The sequence below is a fragment of the Alligator sinensis genome, unplaced genomic scaffold, assembly GCF_000455745.1.
Source record: "Alligator sinensis unplaced genomic scaffold, ASM45574v1 scaffold1003_1, whole genome shotgun sequence".
NCBI classification, from domain to species: Eukaryota; Metazoa; Chordata; order Crocodylia; family Alligatoridae; genus Alligator; species Alligator sinensis.
Window position 1 is genome coordinate 704,955 of NW_005842557.1, and position 26,287 is coordinate 731,241.

Consider the following 26,287-nt stretch of genomic DNA (forward strand, 5'->3'; position numbering starts at 1 on the left):
GGGGCTGATGGGATCTGTGGGGGATCAGGGTGGGGCAGGTGGGATCTGCAGGAGAGACTGGGGAAATCAGGGGTACAGGCAGTGTCTGCAAGGAGATTGGGGGCACGTGGGAGTCCATGGAGGGTTGGTGGGATCCATGATGGAATCAGGGGGCTCATGGGTTCTGTGGGGGGTTGGGGGTGAACAGAGGGCTGTTTTTAGCCCCCCCCTCCCCCCACCTACCCCTGCAAACCTACATTGTCATCCCTTCCCCCATTGGTATTTACGTCCTGAAAATCCACCATCTGCAAGCACTGATGAAAGTGGCACCAGGAGCAGCTTTTGGGATGAGGGTTTGGTGGGGAGCAAGGGGCCAGGGGGGGCACTAAAAATAGCCCAGTGCCAGGGGCACAGGTAGGCAAACTAAGTTGAATTGGGTAGCCATTTTTAATGTGATCTAACCTCTCCCTAACCTCCTTGAATGTTTGTATTTAACCTAAAGTAAGAAATGTGCATTCAGTAGAACCACTGGCACAAATTCATACCTGTGGATATGGTATGCCAACAACTGCAAATGTTACATCAGGAATATAGTTTAGCTTTTTTTTCTGTGTTCAAGTCATTTAATGGGTCAGTAGAAAAGAGTGAGAATGCAGCCTCATTAAAATGCTAACTTTATCTTGTTCTTTTTGTATATTGTCATCCTAATAATTTTAGCAAAACAAAAATTGTTGCGGGTCCTGTATATATAAAGTGTTCATTTGTGCATATTGCGCATCATGCATATATGCAAAACTTCGCAATACATTGTGAATGTTGTTTAGTTTTCTGGATAAATCATTAATATTCAACATCCTTAAAATATTAATTAAAGAATATCCTTATAGCTTTTCCTGAAATTAGAAACTTATTTTTTAAGTTTGAGACTACTTCTATGCACATCCTGGAGCAGGCCCAGAGATTCCCTATCTAATAATTTACAATCTTTACTAGATGCTATTCTATCTTCATGCCATCTTGTGCCTGCTGTCCTGCAACCCTGGATGATACTACCATTAGCTCCCTCCACTTAATTCCAATGTTCAAAATAGCTCTAGAAAACTAGGCAGAGCTTAACATTCAACTGTATAAGGAAGCTTGTTTCTTCATGGTTGCTTGTGAATTGCCTGTGCTGGGATTGCACAGCAGTAAACAAGCAGAGATCTATCTGAGTTGTTGATACAAAGTGACATACTTTATTCCTAAATATCAGTGTTATGAAAGAATTACCCACAATCCATGCTGACTTGATCATAAATTAATCAAGGAAAGGCAATCCCAGCAGTTCATGATTTCTTTGTGGTTGAAGTCAGTGACTTGTCCTGTATTTAGTCTTCTGTTTCTACTACCTATGAAATTTGGCATTTTTCTACAAAATGTACCCTTTTGACAGTGTCATTTTATTTTGTCTTTCTGACCTACTGGCAATGTTCTAGTTGCCTCTTGTTCTGGTGTTCTCTACAGCAGAAAGTTATTTCAAGTGCAGTGCATGTTCCTAGCACTCCCCATGGATCCAGGATAACATCCAGCTGATGTTCAGCCCTTGGTGAAGGAGAGGAGGGAGATCATTGCATAAACAGGCTATCTGAGTCCAAGGAAGTTGAAGTAAACCATAGAAGTTGGTTGCAAGCTCTTTACTTCCATGATCTGTTATGAAGAGGGAAACTCTTCTGAGAGAGATACCTGTTTATCAGTGATGATATTACCGAACAGTTTAACTCTATAGAGGGCAACCTACAAAATATTTTTTTTGATGAAGGGCCAGCTTACCTAGGTGCATGGCTGACTTGACTAGGCCCAAGGCCATTGATATTACCCAGGGAGGTTGTGTTGTACATCCTGACAACATTGTGAAACTGGGACACTTAGGAAAAATTCTCAAACAGCTGAAACTAATTTGAATTTTACATCATTAATTTTTAAATCCCTGATCTTGGATTACTTATGTTTTAAGTTTGGGGTAAGAGTGACATTCATTTTTACAATACATTAATTTTTCAAAATATAATGCTGTTGCCCCGGGTACTAGGCTATTCTTATATTTTCTTTGCCACACATCATCACGTGTATGTGGTGTGGTTGTCTTTAATCTTTTAGCAAATACAAGGCCACCGCTCTGTTTACTAGTATGTGTTTAGACAAGGAGGGTATTTTCAGAGTGGCCATCCATGGCAATATGGTTTTATGGACCTAAGATAAGATAGAGCTACCTAATTGTTAGTTCTATTTTCAAAGTTTTGTAGAAATAAACTGCTGCTCACAACAGCTTTGGAAGCAAAGAATATTCCCATTTTATAGGCAGGTGGAAGACAGAGTACTGATTAAAATGACTTGATGAAGGGAGAGAGAAAAGACCATTTCATAATCAAGAGTTTATGCTTCTCTGCTTTGTGCTTTCATTAGATTTCCCACTAGAGGCCATAGCAGAATTTTACACTAAAGCAGGGAGTGATCAAGTAAAAAAACCTTTATCACTAGTTTGTTTCCTCCCACACTGTATTGTGTTTTGGATATGCATTGTTGAGCAATAGTAAAATCAAGGATGTTCAAACCTGAAATTTAGGTGATGTGCGATTGCGCCATAGATATTTCAAAAGAGCTAGGCTGACTCGGTTTAAAAAAATGCTTTGCCTCCTAAGAAGTTAAACTTCCTGTCCCTGTCCTCTTTTAATCTCTGAATACATCCCCTGCATGAAGAAAATACAAGAACTGTTCTTTCATATATAAACAAAATGAACTGTTTCAGATTCCTGATTATACTTTTATCCTGTGTGATTGCATAGGTAAATGGGTGAAATTTAATGAGAAATAGACACTTGTAAGTTAGAGTAAGTGTATGCCCGCAAGAATAGCTGTTATGGAATCACTAAAATGGTTAATGATTTTTGCGCGAGTAAATCATATTTATTTGTGTTTCAGATCTTTATGCTTGGGTATAGGTCACATGAGTAAGTGACTAAATGCTTTGGAAACTCAAACGAGTCTGAGATCTGATTTTCATTTTCATTACATTTTGGTTAACTTTTCATTGCCCTTTCAACGGAAAGTCAGTAAAGTGCTTATGTAAGTTGGGGACCAACCATACTTTCGTGAGCTTCCAGACATTTCAGGCTTTCCTGCATAGGTTTGCCCAAATGAGTTAGGTTTGAAATTAACTGCTTTTCTACTCCTTAGGCAAACTTTACTCAGAAGTCAGTGTTTTTACTTCCAAACTGCCAGTACTGGGGGCAATAGTTGATAAGATTTTTAGTGCATCAAAACAATGGGGTTTGAAGTAGAGCTAGAGTGTGTGCAGGTGCTGAACTGAACAGTCCAACCGAGAAACAACTGCTAGAAGCAAAGGCAGTTTCCATTTCCTCATCTTTAAGTTAGTATCCTTGTCTGTTTTTAATTTTGATTCTGTCATAGCATGATTTTGTGGGATTAGTTCTCACTGTGAATGACTAATATCAAAGAAGGCTATCTACAGTTGAATCTTCTGCCTGAAAACTCCACCTACTTTTTCATTCTACTTTTGCAAGACATCTTTACCCTTAGTAGCAAATTAGTTTTATTAGGCAAAAGAGCCAAGAACCATAGGCATGAGTTCCTCAGGACATTGGCTGGCCACACCCTTACCTTATTGCCTTTTTTAGAAAGAAAAAAGGCAGTGTAACTTCCTATATACCAAATTTCAAATTCCTGCAAATTTTGTACCTTGTAAGAACTAGACACAAGCATGTTTATGTATCTGTTGCCCTGTGGGGTCAGGCCAATGCTCAGGATCTCAATATTGCATTGTTAGACAGGAGGGTGTGGTGTACAATTGCATGTATGCACACGCGCGCACACACAAATCAATTAGGAGTGCGTACACACTCTAGGTGCATAAATCCCCACCAGGAGCACATGCACACATTACCAACTCAGCACATACACATCCCAAATTACCAGCTTAGGCACACCTGTCACCAATTCAAGCACCTATACACTATACACACCAAAAGTTAGACAAAAATCAATTCTTAATACCCGCACACTCAGTACACACACGGATCACTAATTCGTATATCACACACATGATGACGTGTGTGTATTCACCAGTTCACACACAAACCACCCACCTACACATACACACAGGTGAGCTCCTAACTTGGAAGGTACGTTATATATGTGTGTGTTTGGGGTATTTGGGATACCTGGGGGAAGGTTAAGGTGAGAGAGAAAGTGTAAGGAGTGAAAGTTGCCAGAACCAGGATTAGAACCAGTAGACTAGAGAGAAGCTGGCTGAGGAACTGAGGCTTGGGTTTACCTGAGGCTTAAGGTCAAGTGGCCCCGGGGTTACTTGGGGGTCACCTGGTGCTAGGATGGAAGCAAGGGAAAAAGCCTGGTGGCAAGGAGGAAACAGCCAGGAGACAGAGGCAGAAAGCTGGGAGATCAGGAAAAAAGTGGTGGGGATAAGGCAATAACCGTGGCAGAGATCAGGAGAAATGAGACAAGTTAGAGGGGCGAGGAGCAGAGCTTGGAGCAGGGCTGGAACCGTAGTAAAGCAAAACCCAACTCAGGGTTCTAGATAACAGTTTTATTAAACGAACACTACTGTACAGCTTGGTTCCTACACACACTCACACAATGGTAGCAGGAGAAAGAGACTCAGTGGAAGGGTTGGAGTCCAGGTAGGGAAGTCCTTGGTTGAAGAGAGGATGGGGGTGCTAGCTACCTATCCAGGCTGGAAGGGGGTCTTTGTCCAGCAAATGTTGTCAAGAGGGGGTTGCCAGCAGGGCCTCTAGGTGGATAGGTGGTGTGGTGTGGTACTGGTCCAGATGGAGAGGGCGTCCCACTGGGTCTGTCTTCACTACCCCTTTTTATGGGGTAGACTACCTATGACCCTAGTGGCAGGGGCATGCCCAGGCAAGGGTCAGCCCCTGGTGTACTGAGCATGTGCATTCCTAGGTAAGTACATGCAGTTTCAGGTGTCTGTGATGGTGGGTTGGTTGATTTCTGCAGCAGTCTTTGTCTTCCAAATCTTGAGCCAGGGAGGGTCAATGCAGGGTGATGGTTGGGTCCTCGAGTTGATGGTTTGGTCCTTCAGAGGGAGCTATTTTTAGACCTATTGCCATTGTCTCTCAGGCACCCTCATTCATCCCCATTCATTCAGGAACCAAGTTACATAGGAGGAGTAGGTATGAGTCATAGGTTACAACATACTTGCACAACAGGGCATGGGGACAAGATGGGAACCTGACACACAAAATGGATACTTGACATGACTCATGCCAACCCACATTGCAGGCCGAAATCATACAGTGTTAATATGAAACAATAAAAATCAATGCACAAATGATAGGATTACAATATAATGCAATATAAAACAGTAAAAATCACTACAAACATAACAGAACATTAGTTACAATATAAAAAGGGACTTATTACAATAATAGCATATAAGAACTTAGCTTAGCTTACCTAGTACTACTTGCAATCACTTATAAGGGATAAAAAGGGCAGAGAGAAAGTCAGAAATGGTTAAGGGAAGGGGAGGGGAATGTATTTCAAAAAAAAAAAAAAAAGAAACTGTGGGTTTTGCTACATATCAAGCAGTTGGTGAAGATATTGCTTCCTCCTTTTTGCTACATTTTATACTAACACCCCCCAACCCTTCCTTCTCTAATCTCCCTCTCCTCATAGCAAGTACTCTGAGACTAGCAGTGCATTCATTTGGTAATGAAAACTAGATGATGTTTTCCTAAGAAGCATTTAGTTGAATATACTTGAGTTCATTTCCTTGGTTACAATTTATAAGGAGTTTTTGTTATCCTTGCTAGCGAAACTGTAAGATGCCAGGTTGCCCATTCCAGACAGGAATGATGAAGTGACATGCATGATTGAATATGTTAAAAACTTTAAAGAAAGATGACTTAGACTCTTAGCTATGAAATGTTTTCCAAACATCTTCTCAATTGAAATTACTTGCATTCTAAAGAGCATCAAAACTACAAATTGTAGTTTTCCTTGTTTGGTAGCAAATATAATATTCATATTAGACTTATTGAAGTTCTGAGATTTTGTGTTCCCTCATAACAGAATCAGAATTAAACCTCTGTTTAAACCTAGTTGTGCAGATTATTTCAGTTAAGTAGTGCTCAGAAAACTGTGCACAAAGTTTGACTGCATGTGCTTGACTCTGTTTAAAAAAAACAAACCCCCAAAACCAAAAAACCCACAACTTGAACTACATTAAAAGAACAAAACCAATAGAGTTTTCTAAAATACTTTTCTATTATTTTATTTAGATTTTTCTTTCCCTTTGACTTTAAAAGCAAGACTACTGTTTTGTGTTGTTTTGCATATGTCCCTGGATATAATACATAACCTATTTTTTTTAAACCCCAAGGAAGAAAGGAAAAAACCTTATCATAGAATACAGGTAAGTAACTAAGGTCTGGGGTGTCTGGGGCTAGGGGGCATGCATGGAGATTGAAGACCACCCCGTGGCCCTGAGCGCCTGTGGTGCAGTGGCTCTGGACCCCAATCTTGTACATCAGCAGTGTGGCCATATGATGAGTTCAGGGCCCTGAGTTGGTTCTGGAGCCACATACTGGGTCTCACTGTGTGGCTCCAGAACCAGTGTGCGCTCCTGGAACCAGTCCTGGCATGTGGCCCCAGAGCCAGTGCAGGGTCTTGGACTCACCATGTGGCTTCAGTGCCCGATTGGGCCCAGTCAGGCTGCTCTAACGTCAGCATGCTGACATGAATGGCACGTGGTGACTCCAGGATGTTGCAGTGGCTCCAGAGCCGCATGTCAGGTCTGGGTGCACAAAGTCCAGGACCACACATTGGCTTTTGGGCCTGCACCTGACATGCTAAGCCCATGCATGTGGCTTCAGAGCTAGTGTATGGTCCCAGACTTGCTATGCAGCCCCAGTATCAGCAGTGGGGCCCAGCCCAGCACTGTTCTTGGGCTGTGTTGCAGGGCCTAATCCAGCATGCTGGTGCTGGCTCTGAAGCCATGCATAGGGGCCAAGCTACTCTTGTAGGTGTCTAAAGATCAGTTAACTATGTTGAAAGCTGGGCTGGGTTCTTACAGGTATGGTGAAAACAGTGCTTTGAAAAACTGTGCACTTCAGCAGTTATTCTAGATCAGTGGTCAGCAATCTTTTTAGGCTGCAGGCCAGAGTGACCCAGTTTGGGTAATAGTGGATTGGTGCTAGGACCCAGATGCTGCTGCCATTTTTCCCTGCGGTGACATGGGGAGAGCGCCTGCTGCTGCCTCTCCCAGTGGCAGCATGAGAAAACCGCACATCTGAGTGCCAGATCAGATGGCTCCATGGGTCATAGGTTGTCATCTCCTGCTCTGGGTGGCTGCCTTTACAGTTGTAAGAGCATTCTTCATACAGAAGCTGAATTAGTTGTAGAGAAACTGACATCTTGCATCGTTCCTGAAGATGTCCTCGCCAATGGTATCACTATGAAAGATAGCTGACATTTCCTCTCCTGCTGACTACCTTCCCAGCCACAACCAGCATCCTGGTACTGCAGCATTGGCTCACATCCAAACAAAGTGCAAACTGGGTATTTAGAGAGTTGTTCAACTTGTATACCTACCAACTCCTCTGCTATTCTGTAATCTTGCCACAACATTCTTTCAGGTGGGTGAGAAAACTTGTTTAGTGGAGTGTTTTATTTGAACATTATCTTTCATATTTGCTGCTGAAATTATAAAGAAAATCAAACCACTAGCCTGGTAGAAGTTACTCATGAGGCAGCTGGAACCTGAGTTTGTTGAAATGCTAGTCTCTTTTTGACAGCATGCTAACCTGGAGGTGCAGAGAATATTTTCTTCAGTTTTATGCAGCTAATTCAAATTGATTAGCAGAAGCAATTCAAAGTTGGGAAACTTACTTGGGAGTTGAAAAAGCAAGTAAGTTTTATTTTCTTTTCCCAATCTAAGAATAAGAAAGGTTTAAATATACCTCACATTTAAAACTGCTTTATTAAACAAACAGAAGTATTTTAGTTTGTGAAGGAACTGAACTAAGATTTCAGAACCTCAAAATCTAGAGTTTGACACCTTGGCGAATATGATAACCAGAAACACTCAGTTCAGTTTGTGGGGTAAACTTTAATACTTCTGTTTGTTTAACAAAGCAGTTTTAAATGTGAGATATGTTTAAATCTTTCACTTACAATCCAGCAAATGTAAGGTAGCTTTATGTAGTTTGTTAATATCATATTCATACATTATAATGTAGTCCAGTCTCCATTCAAGTAAAGCATGACTTAAATCAGTGGTTGCCAACCTTTTTGGCAGGTGTGCCACAAGCTAAATCCCCCTCCAAGCTAAGTGTCCACACCCTAATAAAAAAAACCTAGAATTTTCCTTCTTTAGTACTAGATGAATTAAGAAATAGACCTTTCAGATTCTGTGAAGAAGCATAAAGAACACTCATGTTGAAGGTTTACCCTTAAATAACAAGGTCACAGATGTCAGATAACTACCAGATCAGCAAAATGGGAAAGAGAAAGGAGACATGATCTTGTCTCCTTCATAGGAACACAGAAGAATTCTGAGAATATAGTAGTTGAAGAACACCATTACCAAAAATACTTGGTTTAATTACTTCAGGTGACCGTAGTTTTCTAAACCATTTGCAGGCACAGCAGTTGGTTTTTCTATGCTGTTTTGGTGTGTACTTTTGTCAGAGTGTTTTAATCTTTTTAGCTCAGTGCTATCTGCAATATAAAATTCCGAGTTTCATTGGGCCCTTAATGAAGACAAATGCAAGTTGGAGGAGAAAAAATTTTCAGTGTTTGATTTTTTTTTTTAACTTTTTAAAGTTTACTGAACAGCTTGCAACGCAGTTAGATGGTAAATTTTACACTTGTGTATTGAGGTGTAAAATCTCTTTCAAATCTGGAATGTAAAATCAAAGAGGGCAAATGCAAGGATCCATATGTAAGATTCAAGTTTCTTGTAGACAAAGGGGAGGAACAAGAATAGGATCATCTCAGCTAGGCAAAACAGTGATGGAATGCTAAAATTAATTTGTGCAGTTTCTCAAGTTAAAGAAAACTGAGTTTTTTCAAGAACTGTGCCCAGTTTTTTATGTAAAAACAAAGTTCCACTTTTGAGAGAACGTTTTCTTATAAAAAGAATTTCAGAGAATATATATCCCCAAAGCCTATTTGTACAAGAAAGCTTGTTAAAATGTGTGCGGCCTGGTAGGAGCAATGCAGCATGGCTGGCATCCAAGGACTATCAGTGAAGAAAATCGAAGTACTAGCCTGTGAATGTAACGCTGTGCCATGTGTTTCAAAATGAGTTAAAGCATTCTGCCAGTTACACAGACAAAGCTATGGGAACAGCATGCTCTGCCAATATGACAATATGGGTTCCTCCTGTGGGGCCTGGTAATAGTCTTAGCGTTTATGGAAAAATTAAATTCAGTTGTTAGGTGCGGCCTGCACTAGTTCCCGAACCTTTTCTGGCTGACCAGGCAGGAACATAATGGTTTGGTTACTAAGTAACAATCTATTTTGCTTGTCTGCACAACATAAGAAATGGTGCCAAGAAACAAAGACTCTATTAACACAAACCTACAAAACTTGAGCACCTAAAATAGGTCTGGTAGCTTTGGTAATCCCACTGACTACTATTTTTTTTTCTTGTTGTTAGAGAGCATGCATGCGCTTAAGTCATGAAATCCAGGCCCTACTGAAGTCAGTGGGATTTCTGCTGTAGATTGAAGTTAAGATTTTATCTGTTGTGTATAAATCACTCTGCTATTTTATTATAGATCTCAAAATATTGTTGGTTTGCTGAGGGACTTTACACAGTCTTTTCAAAATATGTTCATATAGTTCAGTCCTATCAATTAAGAGTGCTGATGAAAATAATAATTAGTAACATCTCTAAACTAAAATTGGCACACCATAGAAATCTCAAATAGATTTGAGAGAAAAAGGATTATGCTGATTTATTCCTGCTTTATACATTGAAGAAATTAATTTAATCCAGTGAACAAAATCTAACTTTTTGTTGTTTTTTTGGTTTAGTACTTGGTGATTTTTAGAACACCATGAAAATTGCTTGTGGCTAAGGGGCTCTCTCTCTCTCTCTGCTGACAGTGCCAGTGTCCTCATCTCTAATCTGCATCACCCACATTTTGATGCAACTCAGGTTAGACACACTGTGCCCTTGCTTCTTGCCTTGTGTTTCCATTTATAGGCATTGTGGATAAAGCTGTTATTTAACCATTGAAGAGCAAAAACACAGCTGTTGTTCTCAAACTTGATTACCTGTTTTTTTACTTGAATCTGCAGAAATAAAGCACAATATTGGTAATTGCACCAAAGTAGCACCCTATTTATATTGGACTATCCAAGATGTATAGTAGGCATCTGTCTAATTTGCATGCATAAATGTATGCATGTAAAAAGCCTCTAAAGTAGGATTCAATACAAGCTTTCAGTGCACCTAGAGTAGCCACCTGGTAACCTCCATTGTTGATAGGTATTCAGTTAGGGTATTCAATTTGGCTAAGTACAGACAGTCAAAAAGCCCAAAGCTGAATTGATTCAGTCTTTGCAGGTTAGTCTAAGATGCAGAGATTAAATGGAGAAACAACTGGACATTTACTTTTGATTCAGGAAATGCAGCCACATGCCTGTAGTGGCTCAGGCCAGAAGCCGGAGGGCACTAGAGCATGGGTCTCAGCCAGCCTGGGCTGTATGCTGTCTTCCTCCTCCTGCTGGCCCCAAGGTCTCTGTGATTTGCAGTCCACAATCAAAATAGCAGGACTCTGCAGGGTTGCTCATCACTTCCTCTTCCTGCTTCCAGGTGCCTCTGGGATTTGTGGTCCACAGTCTCAACCAGCATTAAGTTCCAATAAATTTAGCAAGGAAGGGTAGCTCTGTACTTGGGGAAGTGGGGTTTAACCTCCCCCTCTCCCTAGCACCAGACCCCAGCCAGAGTTTGCCTGGGGGGGGCACTCCCCATCTCCCCCTCCCTCTTCCCTTCCCCACAACCCTTCTCTGCTGGAGCAGACAGCATAGCCCAGCCCAGGGCTGGAAAGCATGCTGGGATTCTGGGGGACTGTTATTTAACTTGGACCAGGAAGTGGTATGGGACAGAAGTTTCATAAACCGGTTTGATCCAAAACAGTTAGGTCTGATACCACATTCAACCAGGTTTATCTGAAACCAGTTTCAGCCATTTTGGAACTGGTTTATGTACACTTCTGTAAACTTCTGTTGTTACAGGTTTAAACCAATTTCTGATGACTTAAACTGGTTTATGTGTAACTTCTATCCTTAGACTTAACCTCCATTGTTTTAGGTTTATTTTCCCCTTGCATTGTGAAAAGTTGGGTAATGTGCAAATAACCATTCAGCCTTCAAGTGGAGTTCAGGATTTTCTCAGTATAAACCCCTTAAAGGAGTATTGTCATTACACTAGCAGTACTAGTAGTAGCAAGGACAGCTGCTTCATAAAAGCAGCACAAGAGTCCTTGGTATTTGTACTGTTAATACATGGAAGCAGTGAGAGTCTTCTAAAAGTGACATACAGCATTAAAGTAACAAACACATCCTGCTCTTTGTGCATTTCTCTCTGGTGTCTTTCTATTGGTTGTGACTATGCCAATAGAAATTGGGAGATTTGTCAGCAGATTTGTAGTTGATAGAGCTTAAGATTCACCATCCTGCATGTAGGTGAGACTGAACACAGGACCTTTCCTCACCTTTTTAACCATATGCTTATTTACTGACTCAGAACTGCAATCACTGACTAACTGGAAGTTGAACTTTACTACTCTGCCTCTCCCAGCATTTCTCCTGCTGGATAGAGGAGGTGGAAACTTGCATGCAAATAATCTTCAGGAACTGGAAGTTTTTTGTTAGAGGAAATGTGCATGTTTTCATTTTCCTGCAGAGGTTATAGAAACACTGGTTTATTTTTAGCATGCTGTCTTCTATCAGTTGCTCACTAAATCACCTGTGGGACTCGCCCTCGGTTTTAACCACTCCCCTCTGTAGACTTGGGTGACACTGCAGAATAGGATCTGTTTTCACTGACGACAAAAGCCTGAGGATTTTTGAGAAGGACGGGGTCATTACTTTTTTATTTGGAAAAAAGTTGGAGCAAATGCTTTCTTTGGAGATTAAGCAAATAAAAGCAGAAAACTAGCAAGTAGCAGTGAGGATATATGGTTTCCTTTTTTGTGAGTGAACTTTAGAGACTCTGAACTTGAATAACAAACTGCAGCGATGCAATCGGAAGCAGACTGCTTGAGTCCAGAAGCTCAAAAACTGGTAAGGGGAGAAAATTAATCTATTGCTTTAGTTCTCCTGTTGTTTGTACTGTATTTTAGAACTAGAAGGAAGGCAGTGCTTGACAGATATGTTTGTTTAGTGCTCCACTGGCCCTACCACCTTATGCATGTTGGTTTCAGATTACATTTAAGGAGCTATGGCTTCTGTATAGTTGAAGAGAATGTACATATACTAAATATAAGCCTTCTCCTTCCACCTAAATTCTGTTCCACGCGTCTGCCATATTTCATGTACAAAGAACAATCCCATCTAAAACCAGAGCTTGTGCGCAGTGGTATGTTTTTATTAATGATCTTAAAAATCTGTCCAGATGGTAAACTCCTAATGGCTGCATTTCAAAAGTTAATTATTTATTTTAAATAGCGGCTTCCTCTGTATACAATATCTAATTAAATATACACTGATTATGTGGAAAAGTGAATGTTGCGGATGTTTCTTGAAGACCTCTAATCCAGTGGTGTTCAACCTTTTTAGACTCAAGGTGCCGCTTAGAAAATGCTAGCTTTTAATTTTCACTTGTTTAAAAACAACAGAAAAATAATAGTCATTCTTCTGTAGCAGAGAACTCAGACAATAACAGATCACTGTTTTTAGCACTGAGTTCATATTTGAAATCTCTGGGTTTATTTTCTGAAACATGTTTGCACACCTAACAGTGGTAACATTGCTTGGCACATTGAGGCACCCTTAAAAGGATCTCAAGGCACTCACAGTGTTGAATCACCCTAGTTGTGAATCTCTTCTGTAATCATATGTGCCTCTCAGCTCTATGCTAAAAAGGTGAAACCAACCTTCTAAAAACTTTGTGCTGATTCAAATTCTCTTCCTTGCTGTTTCAAAGTTTCTGATGTAGATTTATAGAAACTCCTTAATGCTACCTGACAGTGTTAGCAAAGTCCCTTTTATTAGTTTTCTCAGTGCTAGCTTACAGAAGACAGTTAGTGATTTTAAATGCAATAATAATTTGATGTAAAAAATCTCAAGTTTTAAGTATTTTTAATAAAAAGATATTTTTCTCAGACCTAATGTAAGAAAAGTTATACCTTATTAGGCCTATTTGAAAAAGCCTAAACTACATAATGCTCGATTTGACATATGAGCAGACATGTTAAATTAAAACTTGGCTGACATATTTTAAAGAAACTCCATAACAGTCCCTGTGGTGTCAGTGTAATGTGTAAGACTGACAGTGGAAATGCTGACTTGTCTGTTCATAGGTTTGTCTAAAGTGCAGACTCAAAAGTGTATTTCTGGCACATCAATTGCAAGTGAGAGTGGAGTGTGTGCATTTATACACAGTAGAGTTGCAGAGGGGAAACCTGTTGGTGTTCTGTTTCAGCGGCGAGATAGATGCAGGTTAAAAGGTGACCAGCTAAACAGGCTCTAGATTCCTCAATCCCCAGCTGATCCACAAGTCAGAGATAGCATGAACAAGCTGTGCCAAGTACCGTTTTTATAGTTGTGTAAAGGGACTGATACTTATGGAGCAATATGAGCAGAGAGAGGGAGATTTTTCCCTTACTATTTTAGCTCATGATCATTAGTTTGGCCACTTGGATAAATTTATTATTATTGTTTCAAAATGCCTAAGAAAGAATTTTAAAATGTATTCCACCAAACAGTTTGTTTTTAGATGAACTGTTTCAATACCTCCAAAAAGCCAAATGAATTCTGGGATAGAGTACTTGGCTGTATTAATGGATAGTGGGACAGCGTTATCATTTAGATTTTAATTTCAGGATTTTTATCAGAAAAATTGAAAAATACCTTTTGAAAACTTTAGTTCTTAAAATACTGTCTGTGGTTGAGGTGAAACTACTTATTACAAATACATAAAACATTATCACTTCCAACTCGTATGTTGGAGTTTGGTGTCTGTCTCAATATTTTGATTTGCTTCACTGATAAGGGAGAGAGGATGATGACCACTTCATGTCAATAATGCAGTAACCAATTAAAGATAGCTGCATCTCTTTAAAAGAAGAGGAGGAGGGACAGGGAAGAAAACCTCTTTTTGTTTTGTTGCTGGTACATATTGCAGCTGAAGGTTAGTGTTGAGAGAAGTAGTTAGTCATGTTAGTCTGTAGTCAGTCAGAAGGCAGGATAGATGTGCACCTTAATAGACTCACTAAGGTGTGACTTCATATATTACATGAATATGAGTACAAGCTTTTGGGAACCTGAGTTCACTTCATCAGATGCTGTGAAAGGACATGCAGAAAGCAGAGTATAAGGAGAGAGAAACTGAAAAATAGGTTGTCAATGTACCACTTTGCTAAAGAAGTTACGCGGCTAAAGAAGTTACGTACTACTTCAGTAAGACAAATGCTGTCATATTCTGTTGATCACGTTTATCTGTTGACTCTGCATCTCAAAACAGGTGGAAGGAATGGCAGCACAAAACGCATCTTTCAGCATGTCACTGTGGAGCATGCTTATACTTCCAAACATTAAAAATTGTTAGACGTTAACTTTATACAAAAAAATAGAAAATTTAAAATAGACTCAAAATAAAGTGTCCTCCAGTTAAAAAATACAGCGAATTGTTGTATGTATGCTGTTGCTTGACTAAATTGTTCAACTCTTCCAGCAACATTGAACTTAAATAAAATGATTAGCAGAAGAAGTAACTTAAAGTAATCACTTCTTCAGGCAGAACTGGTTTCTACCAGCAAACTGTGGCAGTGCCCCCTCTCTTTCTTACCTCTAACCCATAAGCACCTGCTACTAGTTTTGAATACTAAACCCTTAACAGAATGAAGTGTTCCTTTAATGTAACACAGTCTTTCAAAGTTCATCTACAAGCAGTTACAGAATTAATGCCAGGTTTGTTCCATTTAACACTACTGTAGTTTCCTGCCTTTGTTGTCTGTTTCTTTGGAGATCCAATTTAACAATGAAGTCTATACGTTTTTCAGGGCATTTCCTTTCACATTTGCACCTTTGGGATATGTCTCGTAGAAACCTGTACCTAATTAAATCTCTAATGTATATTATCTCGTTCAAAGTAAGATTTATATGCGTTACTTCCATGTGCTTGGAAGGGGGGAAATGTATTCTTTAACCAGGAAGTCAGAACTTCCTTAGCCATTGTTTTGTTTTATACTGGCTGAGCCCAGGCAGGGTTAGATATGGGTGCAAACAGGTTTTGGTCCGTTTTAACTCCTGTCTGATTCGTTTTTAGGTTGGCACTGATATTTGAGAAAGTATGGGGAAGGTAATTGGTTGTAACCTACTCTTGCTGGCTCTCCATCTTGTGGGGAGCAGTAGTGAATAAAGATTCTTGTCCAGAGGTAAAGTAAAAGAAAAAAACCTGATATTTTCAGAGACATTGGGTGAATCAGAGCTGTAGAAATTAGTTTTATAGTCTGTAGGGTTCTTGTACCTATGAGATGCCGGCTATCAAACTCTTTAAGCAGGATGAGTGTCTGGTATTAATTAGTATTTTTCATTCTTTAAAAAGATAAGTTTGTGGCTTTAATTTAAAGAACAGAGACATCCAGCTGGGGTATTACACCAGCTGGTCAGCCAAGAAGGAAATACTACACTTTTTCAAGTATAGTAATATACCTGTATTAGGGCCTGCAGTAGCTTTAAATGTTTTAGTGTTCAACTGTAATTCTCAAAATGCAGCAGTATGTATTGATATGGCAGCGTTTTGGCAATTTCTGTAAAGCAGTGTTGTTCTAAATAACGCTGACTTCCATGGTCCTCTCCACAAGTGACTGTCTCTTCTTTTCTCTGTTTTGTCTAGGGCATTGTTTGTAACTCCTCCGTATTCCTTGGCATAAGAGAATTGGTAATTTGAACCTTTTACTTGTCGGATCAGTCAATACGGTATAAAAGGGAGGATTCAAAGCTTTTAACAAATGTAATAGGGCTACACTTCTTATTTACTCATCTGTCTCTCCAGTGATTTTTTGAGTGCTCGCCTGTCCTTTTCTAGTTGAGTCTATTAGAGGCCTGCATCCCTCATTAGGTTTTTGGCAGTTTCTGAAAGATTACGTCATCTATAAAATATCTAAATTAATTATTTTTAATCTTGAATAACATGAAAGAATTCTTTCATATCAAGTTTGACAGCCTGGAGAGTCTTGCCGTAATTTTCATTTACACATTTTACAAATTTTCTCTTAAGTCCTCTTGTTTAGAGATTTCACTGATGTGCAGTTCAGCTGTCATCTCCTATTGGATGTAAGCAGGTCTGTCTCCTACCATCACTCTCAAGTTAGACCCCAGTTAATATTTGATGTGCTTATCTGCTTGGTCTGAAGGAGGGCCAAATTCATGCAGGCAATGTCTGTTCTGGCTTAGTCAGCAAGCAGTGGGAAATTAAAATGGCTATTTGCATAGAGCAGAGGAAATCAAGATATTTAGAGCAGAGAACTGTTAACATCCATAAATTAAAACCAGAAACCTTGGTTCCCCCCTCCCTGTCCCACCTGAACCCAAACCCAGTCTGCTGAGCACCCCCCCCCCACCCCGCCACGATTGCTGCCGCCACTTGCTCCCTGCTTATGGCAAATAGTTGAATAAGCCCCCTCCACTGGACGCCAGAGGGTGGAGGCTTATTCTGACACTTGCTCCAAGCACAGAGCAAGTGGCAGTGGCCAAGGTGGGCAGACCCTGTTGTGGTCCCCTGGAAGCAGAGGGGGGAATAACCCTGCTCTCTGCCCCCACCCCCAAGGGACCCTGGAGCAGCGAGGGGGGAGCGACCATGATGGGGGCAACAGCCCCTCTCATGATTTCTCCCAGCGTGAGCGTCTTCCCAGTGCGGGGCGTGCACTGCATGGTGATGAAAGCTGCTGTGGAGCGTGGCGGCAGCGGTGCTATGCGGGGCTTGGAGGGCTCTGTCCCCCTCCGAGCCCCAGTGTTGCCATGCACAGTCTTCTGCAGCTCTGCCTGCCCTGCAGTGGGGCCCCCTTCTGGGAAGGTGCTCACACTCCCTGACTCTATGACAGGGGCTGCTGCCCCCTCCTGCTGCAGCGGTGGGGTGGGGTTGTGGCCAGATGCCAGCTGGCAGGGCCCTTTGGGGGGAGAATGGAGGTTATTCCCCCCCCAAAAAGGGCAGAGGGGGCAGAAGGGGGTCTTACTCCACTGCTTGTCCCAAACAGGGAGTGAGTGGTGGTGGTCAGGGTATGCAGACCCAGCTGCAGTCCCCTGGGGGCAGTGGAGGTAGAAGGGGGAATTACCCCCCTCCCTGGCCCCCTCTGCCTCAGGGGCCATGACAACCCGCCACTGCAGCAGCAAGGGGTAAGCACCCAGCAGACCTGGCTCAGGTCCCTGCCAGTGGACAGAGAGGGGGGAATTAAATCTCTCTGGCCAGTTCACCCTGGACTGGCCATCCCACCCAACACAGCTTCCCTGCAGCTGTGGGTGCACTCTAACGCCCCCCGGCGCCTGGCCTGAGCAACTGCAGGCATGTGCCTGAATTTCTTCAGTCCGGAGGGAATGTTTGCGCTGTTAGAAGCCGGTTCAACCTAGGTAGGTTAGACCAGACTTTCGGTCCACTTCCAGGTCTGCCACCAAGTGTATGGGGACCCTGTGCCCCCTCAGCTTGGTGATTGGCTGCAGGGGGGATGCCAGGTGCCCCCCCAGACCCAGGAGCACCAGTTGCTGAGCTGGGGGGCGGTCCCCTGCGTGCTCCGCAGTGGACCCAGAAGTGGACCAGAAGTATTTCTGGTCCACTTCCAGGTCTGCTGCTGAGCATGTGGGGCAAACACTGCTCCCATGGGACACTCCATCCGGTCCACCATCTCAGCATTCATGAGCTGCACCTGGGTTAGACTAACCTGCAAAGATTGAATCAGTTTAGGCTCTGGGTTTTTGAATGTCTGTCCCTAGTCACTGACACTTTCCCTAGCCCAGAAGTTGTTATATAAGCTGTTCATGTATCAACAGGTTATAAGTGAAGTTTGTGCTGTAAAATCTCATTGCTCATGAGAGCAACATGTCTGTCTTCACAGTGTAACAGTCCAAGCCTTGATGCAAAGTTCTGTGGATGGTTGGAGGCTGTACAGTTTAATGCTAAGATTTTCTTAACATTTAATTGTGTGAAAACTTCACTTAAGATAGCTTGTTTTGGTTTTTAGTGCAGCGCTTGGGAATCCCTGCACACAACACTAGAAACCTCATAAATTAATTAGAGCAGGTTTTACAAAATTTCTTTCACAGCACTTTCCATGATCTCTCTCTCTCAGGTCATTAATTTAAAATATTTGCTTCCTGTAGCTTCAAGGTTAGATTTTTTACTATCTGCAGAGTGAACCAGAACAGCCTGTGAGTCAGAATTCACTGTAATTCAAATACAGCTTCTTAAGAATAAAACTGCAAAGATTGCAGCTTTCATGGAATTATAGTTAATGACCAGCCTCATGGCACTGTAGTGCACTTCTGGCTCTCGCATAACAGCTAGGAGTATTATAAATAGGATCATCATCTTAATGAGGTTATGATTTTATTTTCCCAATTAGCTACTTTCCTGAACAACTCTGAACTTTTGGGGGCATTTGGTTAACCTTCTGACTCAACCACAACAAAAGTACTTGTGAAATGCACATAGTAGTGCATTTGTTGCTGGAGGAAGGGACCTAATACTACAGAAAATGGAAAGCAGTCAAAACAGGGTGGTTGACACGTGCTGCTGACTGTAGGGTTTTCTTTATAAACCATAATAAACTAAAATTAAATTTTAAAAAAAGTTTTATCTTGGAAATATACCTTTTTTCCCCCCTTAAATACCTTGGTAATCATATTAATGCTCATCGTGCTGACCAGAATCTTCTTGTCATGCCCTGGTGTTGCTCACATTTTGTCCTAGTCACTTTTTGTCTCTACTTACACTTTAGATTGTAAGGTTTTTGCAGAGAGAACAGTCTTTCTTACAGGCTGCTTTATCACCTACCACCATAAGGTTGGGTCCTTTAGTTGCTATTGCAATGTAAATACTTTATTAATAGGTAATTGTTCAAGATGGAGGCTTAAAAGGATCTAGACAATGTGATGAATGCATGCTTAAAAACATAGTAGTTAAAACAAATCTCAGTGTTCAAACCAGTTTATTCTTGCATGATGTGGTTAAGATGAGCCATCCTAAAATAAATGTCAGTGCATTGGTTAGAAGAATGTTGCAGTGTTTTTTGCCCCCTCTCTCCCATAATGACTCTAGGAAGTACATGATTTCTGGCATTTGTGGAAGTTTATTGTATATTATTTAAAAATGTAAATCTTAATTTAAAAGAATCCAAAAGGTATTGGCCAAGAGTAATAAGTAATGGTTAAGCTATACCATTAGATGGGAATGGGGGACACCAGTGTGTGTGGCTTAGAGGTGTGACTGTAAGCAAAACATGCTTGCAAGTGAAATATATTTGCCTCAGAAACAGCTCATCATTACGTCCGGTTGGAACTACTAAATGAAAACTTGTTCTCTTCAATCTAATTCTGTATCTATAGTTTGAATTTGCACATACTGGGTGGAGTGATAATTTATTGACTGTGTGCCGAGCATGTACAGAATGCATTGATTGCAAAACTGGAGTATAATAAATTAATAGAAGCCTAGGAATTGTGTTGATCTCTAAATATTTGACATTAAAACTGGAAAACAAATTTTCCACCAAGACATAGGTGAAATTAAAGTACTACAATATTAAACTGATTATCTTTTACTAAAAGCTGAAGCTGGTATTTGCATCTGAAGGAACTGCTGCGTCTCAAGGGCGAATTTCAGAATTCGCAGGTATTAGTATCAGTACGTGACAAAATTTAGTTACTGCAAGAGTGGATATTTGTGACACTTGATATGTAGTGTATAAACTTTTTGGCCCTTAATTAAAAATGGAGGAGCGGAATACATGCATGTGTTTCGAGAGTAACGTCCTGTCATATATACCCAACTCCAAGACTACTTCGAATTTAAGATGACCCCCACCCCACCCCCAATTATTAGACTGTATAAATGGAGAATTATAGATGTGTTATAGTTTTCCATTTATAGAATCTAATTAGTAAGAAGTTGTTTTAAATTCATTGTCCCCCTGGGCAAGTAGCAGTGGGGGTGAGGAGCCAAACCCCTGGTCCTTACTCCCTTGACCCCCCTACATGCTTGCTCCTGCCCTCCATCCGTTGTTCTCCCCCCACACCTTATACCTGTGTCTGATCCCTGCTGCTTCTCTCCCATGCCTGCCACCTCCATCCCATGTGCTTCTTTCTGTCTGCTGCTTCTCTGTTCCAGTTCTGGAGCAGTCAACAGTAGCGACCCTAGCCCAGCATAGCCAGAAAGAAACGGCAGTAGCTCCTGGCCCGCCTGGATAAGAGCTGGAGGGACTGAAGGCAGGAGCAGAAAGCAAGGAGGGAGGAAACAGCTGTGCGTGGGGTGGGAGCAGACTGTTGTCTTCCCATGTTCCCCCTGAGCCACACATGCTGGCTCCCCGTTTCCCATTTGTTCCCCCTCCTAGTCTATCCCTCCCTGTCAAATGAGCCATCCCAGCCTGGATCAGGTGGTGGCCCCAAACCGGGGGCCAAAGCCCCAGCTGAGCTACAGGCTGTCCCAGACTAGTATGGAAATCTAAAATGGGGCCCCCTTCCCTCCCCATCCCCCCATGCTGACGGAAGGGGAGGGAAAATCCAATTTATTTTGAATTTGAGCAAATATGGTAACGTCGACAGGTAGATTAAATTTAAAAGATTGTAATGTCCAAAGAAATGGTTCTTCTCTCTCCTTTTCTTTTTTGGGTACAGTAAATATTGCTTATCCCCAGGCTTGTTTGAGTGACACCAGTAGATCCCAGAGTCCTGGATATTCCTCATGCGCCAAGAAAAGGATAGGCTGTGTAACAAAAGACTCATTTAGCAGATCTTCCTGTCTGGGAGCTTTGGCTTTTTCAGTATTTTTTTTTTTTTTTTTAATTGTAGTGTTAGGTTAATGTAATGTTCCCCTGAGAAAAGGTTGTTATAAGCTTGTGTGTATTTTTTGGCTCCTGCCAGTTTCTGTGTAGGCAGCCATGATCAGCTAAGCTGTGATAAATTTTACAAGATTTTATCTTCACCAAAGTTAACGTCATCTGTATTTGACAGGCAAGATTCATATTAGACCAACTAAATAGTTGGAAAAATTGTTCTTTACAAACTTTTGGGCACAAACACCCTTCTTCAGGTATAGGAAGAGTCTGCTGGTGTTTGTGTACTCTTGTGGGTGGAATTGAAGCTGAAGCCAATATGCAAAATTCAGGTCTGTGAAAATGCAAGTGCATGCCAGGGAAGATCAGAGGGAATGGGAGTTAATGGGTGTGAGACAGGTAGGAACCAGGTAGTATTTGACAACTGCGCTAGAATCATGAAACTAGAATTTGTTTCTTCAAGTGTAGACTCAATTCCTAATAAGAAGGCTTATCTCTGAATTCATGCTGTTGTTGACAGATACCAAACCAGAAGCATTACTAATGTTAAGCATATTAAAAGAAAGGCACACCCAATCTTCAAATATGATGATCTGAAAAGTTGGAGTTTTAGGGATGAGATTATCATTCTTCCTAAGGTGTATACGATGAAACCTTACTTACTTGACAAACTATCTTAATTGGGCAGCTACTGAAGGAGAAGGTGACTGTGTCTAGGCCTGGTACCCTCTAAATTTCTTGACTGCCACTTGTACTGAATATTTCAGAATGATCCCAGTTTTTGTAGTAGTGTTGCGTTGTCATCTCAGCTTTGTAGAGCCCCAGATAACACACTTGGCCTGTAATAGCCTTAAATATTTAAGGTTATGTGCACAAAACCAACATTTAATTAGGGGAACAAAGCATTTCATCATATTTTAATTTTTAATTGCATAGGGTCAAATAGTCCTCACCAATGATTATATAAACTATCCATATTGGATGCTAGGGTACTCAAGCCCTTAATGTTTATATAAAGTACATGTTTTAAGAGAGATCAAACTTTGGAGTTTATAGATCTTTAGTTTATAGGATCGAGGCTCATGTTTGTACAATTCCAGGGCTAAGTTGTTTGCAACCTTTCTGGGCAGAGGCAAATGATATTTTTGATCCCATTGTTAGTTCTCACTAAAACCAATTAATCATATATGTTCATCAGGTATGTGAAAGTACTATCATTGCTTTATAAATAACCTAAATGCTCTGAGACAAAGATCTGAGACTTGTTTTTGGACGTGCTGCTAATGAGTTACTGCATCTTAAGATATCTCATCAAGTATGTTTTACAGTTTTTACTGTTGAATGAAACGGCTAGATACTCTAGAACTCAAATGTTGAACTGAAGGACGGCATCTTCTATTTAAAAAGAAATAAATACAATTTGCATTTTCCTGCCAAAGGGAAGTGTTTAACTTTTTGTGGAATCAGTAATTTTTTCTTACAAGTATTGCCATCTTGACATGAAATTCAGAATGCACAGTTAAATGTCTTGTAATCTGATTTCACTTTCCAATATGCAGTAATCAAAGCAGATACCTGCATATGTGGATGTTTTAGAGGGAATAGAGTAAAATGATGACACTACTCCTTTGAAAAGGCAGGGGAAAAAGTTTGCTAGAAATATGAAGAGTCTTCAATTAGATATAAGGTCTCATATGTATTTTTGCATGTTGACTGTTGCAGTCTAAGGTAGAAATTTATGGTGATGTAGAAGAATTGTCTTTAGTTTATAAATTGGCACATAGTTTAGGTATCTAGTTTTGCCAAAAATGAGTTATTACCTGAGCACCAATATCTTTATTAACTGAGTGGTAGTTTCCTTATTCTCCTGTTGTGGAGAGGGAGGGAAGTTCCTTTCTCCATGGTTTTGAATGGTGAATATACTCTGCAATAAAAATCAGCAATTGAAGGCCCACAGAGCCATTGGATCTTTGGCATCTGGCAGCCAGGGCCTTTGGCTACAGATGCTCTTCCTGTGTCACCATGCAAACTGGAAGTGATTGAGTCCATAGCACCTGCTTTCTGACCTGTGGGTTGTTCTGAGCCACACCTCGAAAAGGTTGCCCCTACTTTACAGAACAGAAGACTGATGCTTTATGTTCTCCAGTTCTTTTTGGTATAGGATGATTGGTGGAAGCCAATGTTCCTACTTTATGCTTTACCATAACCTAGCTGCAGTCCCCTTGTTTTTTGGTCAGATAAGCTGCTAAAATTTTGTTGGTTTGCAGTTTACTATAGAAGTAACGTTTTACAAGTGCTACTTAAATGATTTTTAAATGTTGCGCTTTTCAAAGTGGCAAATAGATGCCACTATGAGGAAAGAGCTATTCGTCATCAGTGCTAAGTTCTACATTCTACTGCAGTAAAAAGTTTGAGGTCTTATTCTATGAAATCATATAGTGATGAGCAGGGATCCATGGTTTTCCCTGATTTAAAAAAATCACAAATTCTCTGATAAAAAACAATTCCATGATTAAAATGAAAGGCCACTCACTCCCCCCCCCCCACCCCCGGCGGGCCCCCCCCCCCCCTCCCCCCCCCCCCCAGCCCTGCTGGTGCCCTTCACTTCCTGCAACACGTCATTAGCCCTGTGAGCTCAGGTGGGGAGGTGGGGCTGGCTCCTGGCTGTTGCATGCACTCCTGAGGGATGGGGTGGGGGCAGGGGGAACTCATGCCTCCCAAATCTGTGTGTGAGGTAAGGGTGGGGGTGAGCTGCCCGCTGTGGGCTTGGGCTCCTGCCCTGCTGCCCTCCCCTAGGGCCTCTGCAGTATACTGGGTTTGGCCCAGCACTGCAGGGCAGAGTGGGGCTGCAGAGGAAAGTTGCTGCCATAGCGATGTTTCCCTTTTGCAGGCAGCAGCAGTAACAGCCAAAGCCCTGTGCTGCTGCATTTGCAGGGGATGCATCTCCAGGGCAGCACAGGGCTCTCAGCAGCAAGCAGCTTTCCTGTACGGCCCTGCAGTGCCAGGTTGTGTCCACTGGCCTGCAGAGGGCCTGGGGGAGGGCAGCAGGGCAGGAGCCCGAGCCTGCAGCAGGCAACCCACGTCGCCCCTCACCCCATGCACAGATCTGGGGGACACCGGTCCCCCTTGCTCCCTGGGAATGTGCACAGCAGTGGGGAGCTGGCCCCATCCCCTGGACAAGCCGTACACAGCCCCATCCCACTCCCTGCCGGGGTCCTGCGGCCACCTAATGCAGCATCTGGGTCCCAAGCTCCACACGCCCCCTGGCTTGGCAACAGCCCCAGCCCTGCCTAACTCCCTCCCTATGAGGGCCTCAGTTCACTAACCTGCTGGAGCTGTTCTCCAGGCTGCCTGGTGGCCATGCGTATATATACATTCACATGGCGCCCTCTGCCTGACTACCCTCCTTCTGCTCCCTCCCAGCCCCATGCAGGCTGGAAGTCTGCCAGCCTGCAGTGAGCTCTTTGCAAAAGTGAAAAATCAATGGGTTCTCCGCTAAAATGAAAAATCCGCATTTTTCTTCTGGCAAAAGGGGAAATTTGTGTGTTTCTCTGTTTTCCATGAGAAATAGAAAACCCAGATCCCTGGTGATGAGGGTTAGTGTGTCATTCAGCCTTGCTCTACTGTGGGCTACTTCTGATTGCGACTGGGCAAGCCACTGAAAATATCAGAACAGAACCACACCTGAATCTCTGAGGTTTTGAAAATGTCAAGCTAATTTTAGATATATTTTCTTAATGTGACTTTTGCCTTCCTACTTTTGTCTGGAATCATAAACAGAATATTAAAATGTCATCCTAGAATATACTTTGGCATTTCCAACTGCTAAAATGGGGAAGTACTAAAAATCTCATGAGAGGCCTGCTCTTGGCAGATTTGCAGACCAGAGGGGTTTGGATAGGATTCAGAACAGTCAAATACTTCAACAAATGTTAAGTGGATTTTCTTAGATTCTACCAATTCCTTCAATAATTTCAGTCTTTAGGATTTACACACACAATCATGCCTAGCTTTGCTTATGGGCATGTGCAATATCAGACTTGGAAAAAGCAAATATATGAATTGTGTATATAATATACATCTTTATTACTTCCAAGTTTCTTAATTTGTTACTCCTTTTTTTAAAATTGACAGATCTGTAACTCTCTCTTAATACAAATGTTTCCTCTGCATGTGTAAATGAGAGAGTGCTTCCTTTTAAAAGTTTTTCCTTCCTTCCTTCCTTAATGCACCTGATGAGTAAAGCTAGATGATTGTGGTTGCAAACACATGTTCAAATCCCCTTGGAAAATTGTCCCAGATCATGTTTTTCTGAAAAAATTTACCTGAACAGATGTTCAAATGCTGGGCTGCTGCCCCTATGCATACTTTGCAGGCTCCTCAGTCTGCTTGATGATAGATGGCAATAGCCCTGATGTGCTACCTTCCAGGCTGTCTCTTCTTGCATCACAGCGTGAAGGTGCTTCCTGTTCAGTTGGAGCACTAAAATCCAGCTAGAGTGACATGCCATCTCTCTTGAATGGGGGTTGGGGAGAGAGGAGAGCAAAACACACTGGGATGCTGCTGCTTTCCTCAGAAAGTACATGTACAAGTTTCCTTTCCCAGGAGAATCTCTTCTTGGGACCCATTTATCTCTGGTTGTTCCCAGGTGTGTGTTCTCTCGGAGTGGCCATTTTTGCTCTGTGAGAATTGCTGACTGTCTTTATACTTATGGCATCTACTGGGAGAGCAGCGATTCTCCCAGTAGAAACTGAAAGTCTATATGTAGCCTGTGTAAGGATGTTATCTGCCTACAAAGCATAACAAGTTATGGAAGGCAGGATCATTACTTGTGAATGAAATCCTACCGGTTATTTAAATCCAACTGAATCCCATATCCTTATTCCATGCCCTGGTTTGCAATTGTGCTTCACATTAAATTGCCCAGCATTTATTAAATTATGTTTATTTTCTCTTCATAGGCTGAAGCAAGGCTTGCAGCAAAGCGAGCAGCACGTGCTGAAGCGCGGGAAATTCGGATGAAAGAACTTGAGAGGCAGCAAAAAGAGGTACTTACC

At 41.6% G+C, this 26,287-nt stretch overlaps 1 protein-coding gene across 39 annotated transcripts in view; it reads left to right on the forward strand.

The window, feature by feature from the left end:
• Positions 1–11,936: 11,936 nt before the first annotated feature.
• Positions 11,937–26,287, forward strand: part of LRRFIP1 (LRR binding FLII interacting protein 1) — a 105,231-nt gene continuing 90,880 nt past the window's right edge. For 10 of the 39 annotated variants that reach the window (XM_025213927.1, XM_025213931.1, XM_025213928.1 and 7 more), the window contains exons 1-2: positions 12,009–12,309; positions 26,192–26,278. In XM_025213927.1, the coding sequence (XP_025069712.1) occupies positions 12,265–12,309; positions 26,192–26,278 (132 nt within the window). In that variant the 5' untranslated portion in view covers positions 12,009–12,264. Of the gene's footprint in view, positions 12,310–26,191; positions 26,279–26,287 lie in introns of all 39 variants that reach the window. The other 29 variants (XM_025213906.1, XM_025213908.1, XM_025213909.1 and 26 more) reach the window with 11 other exon arrangements.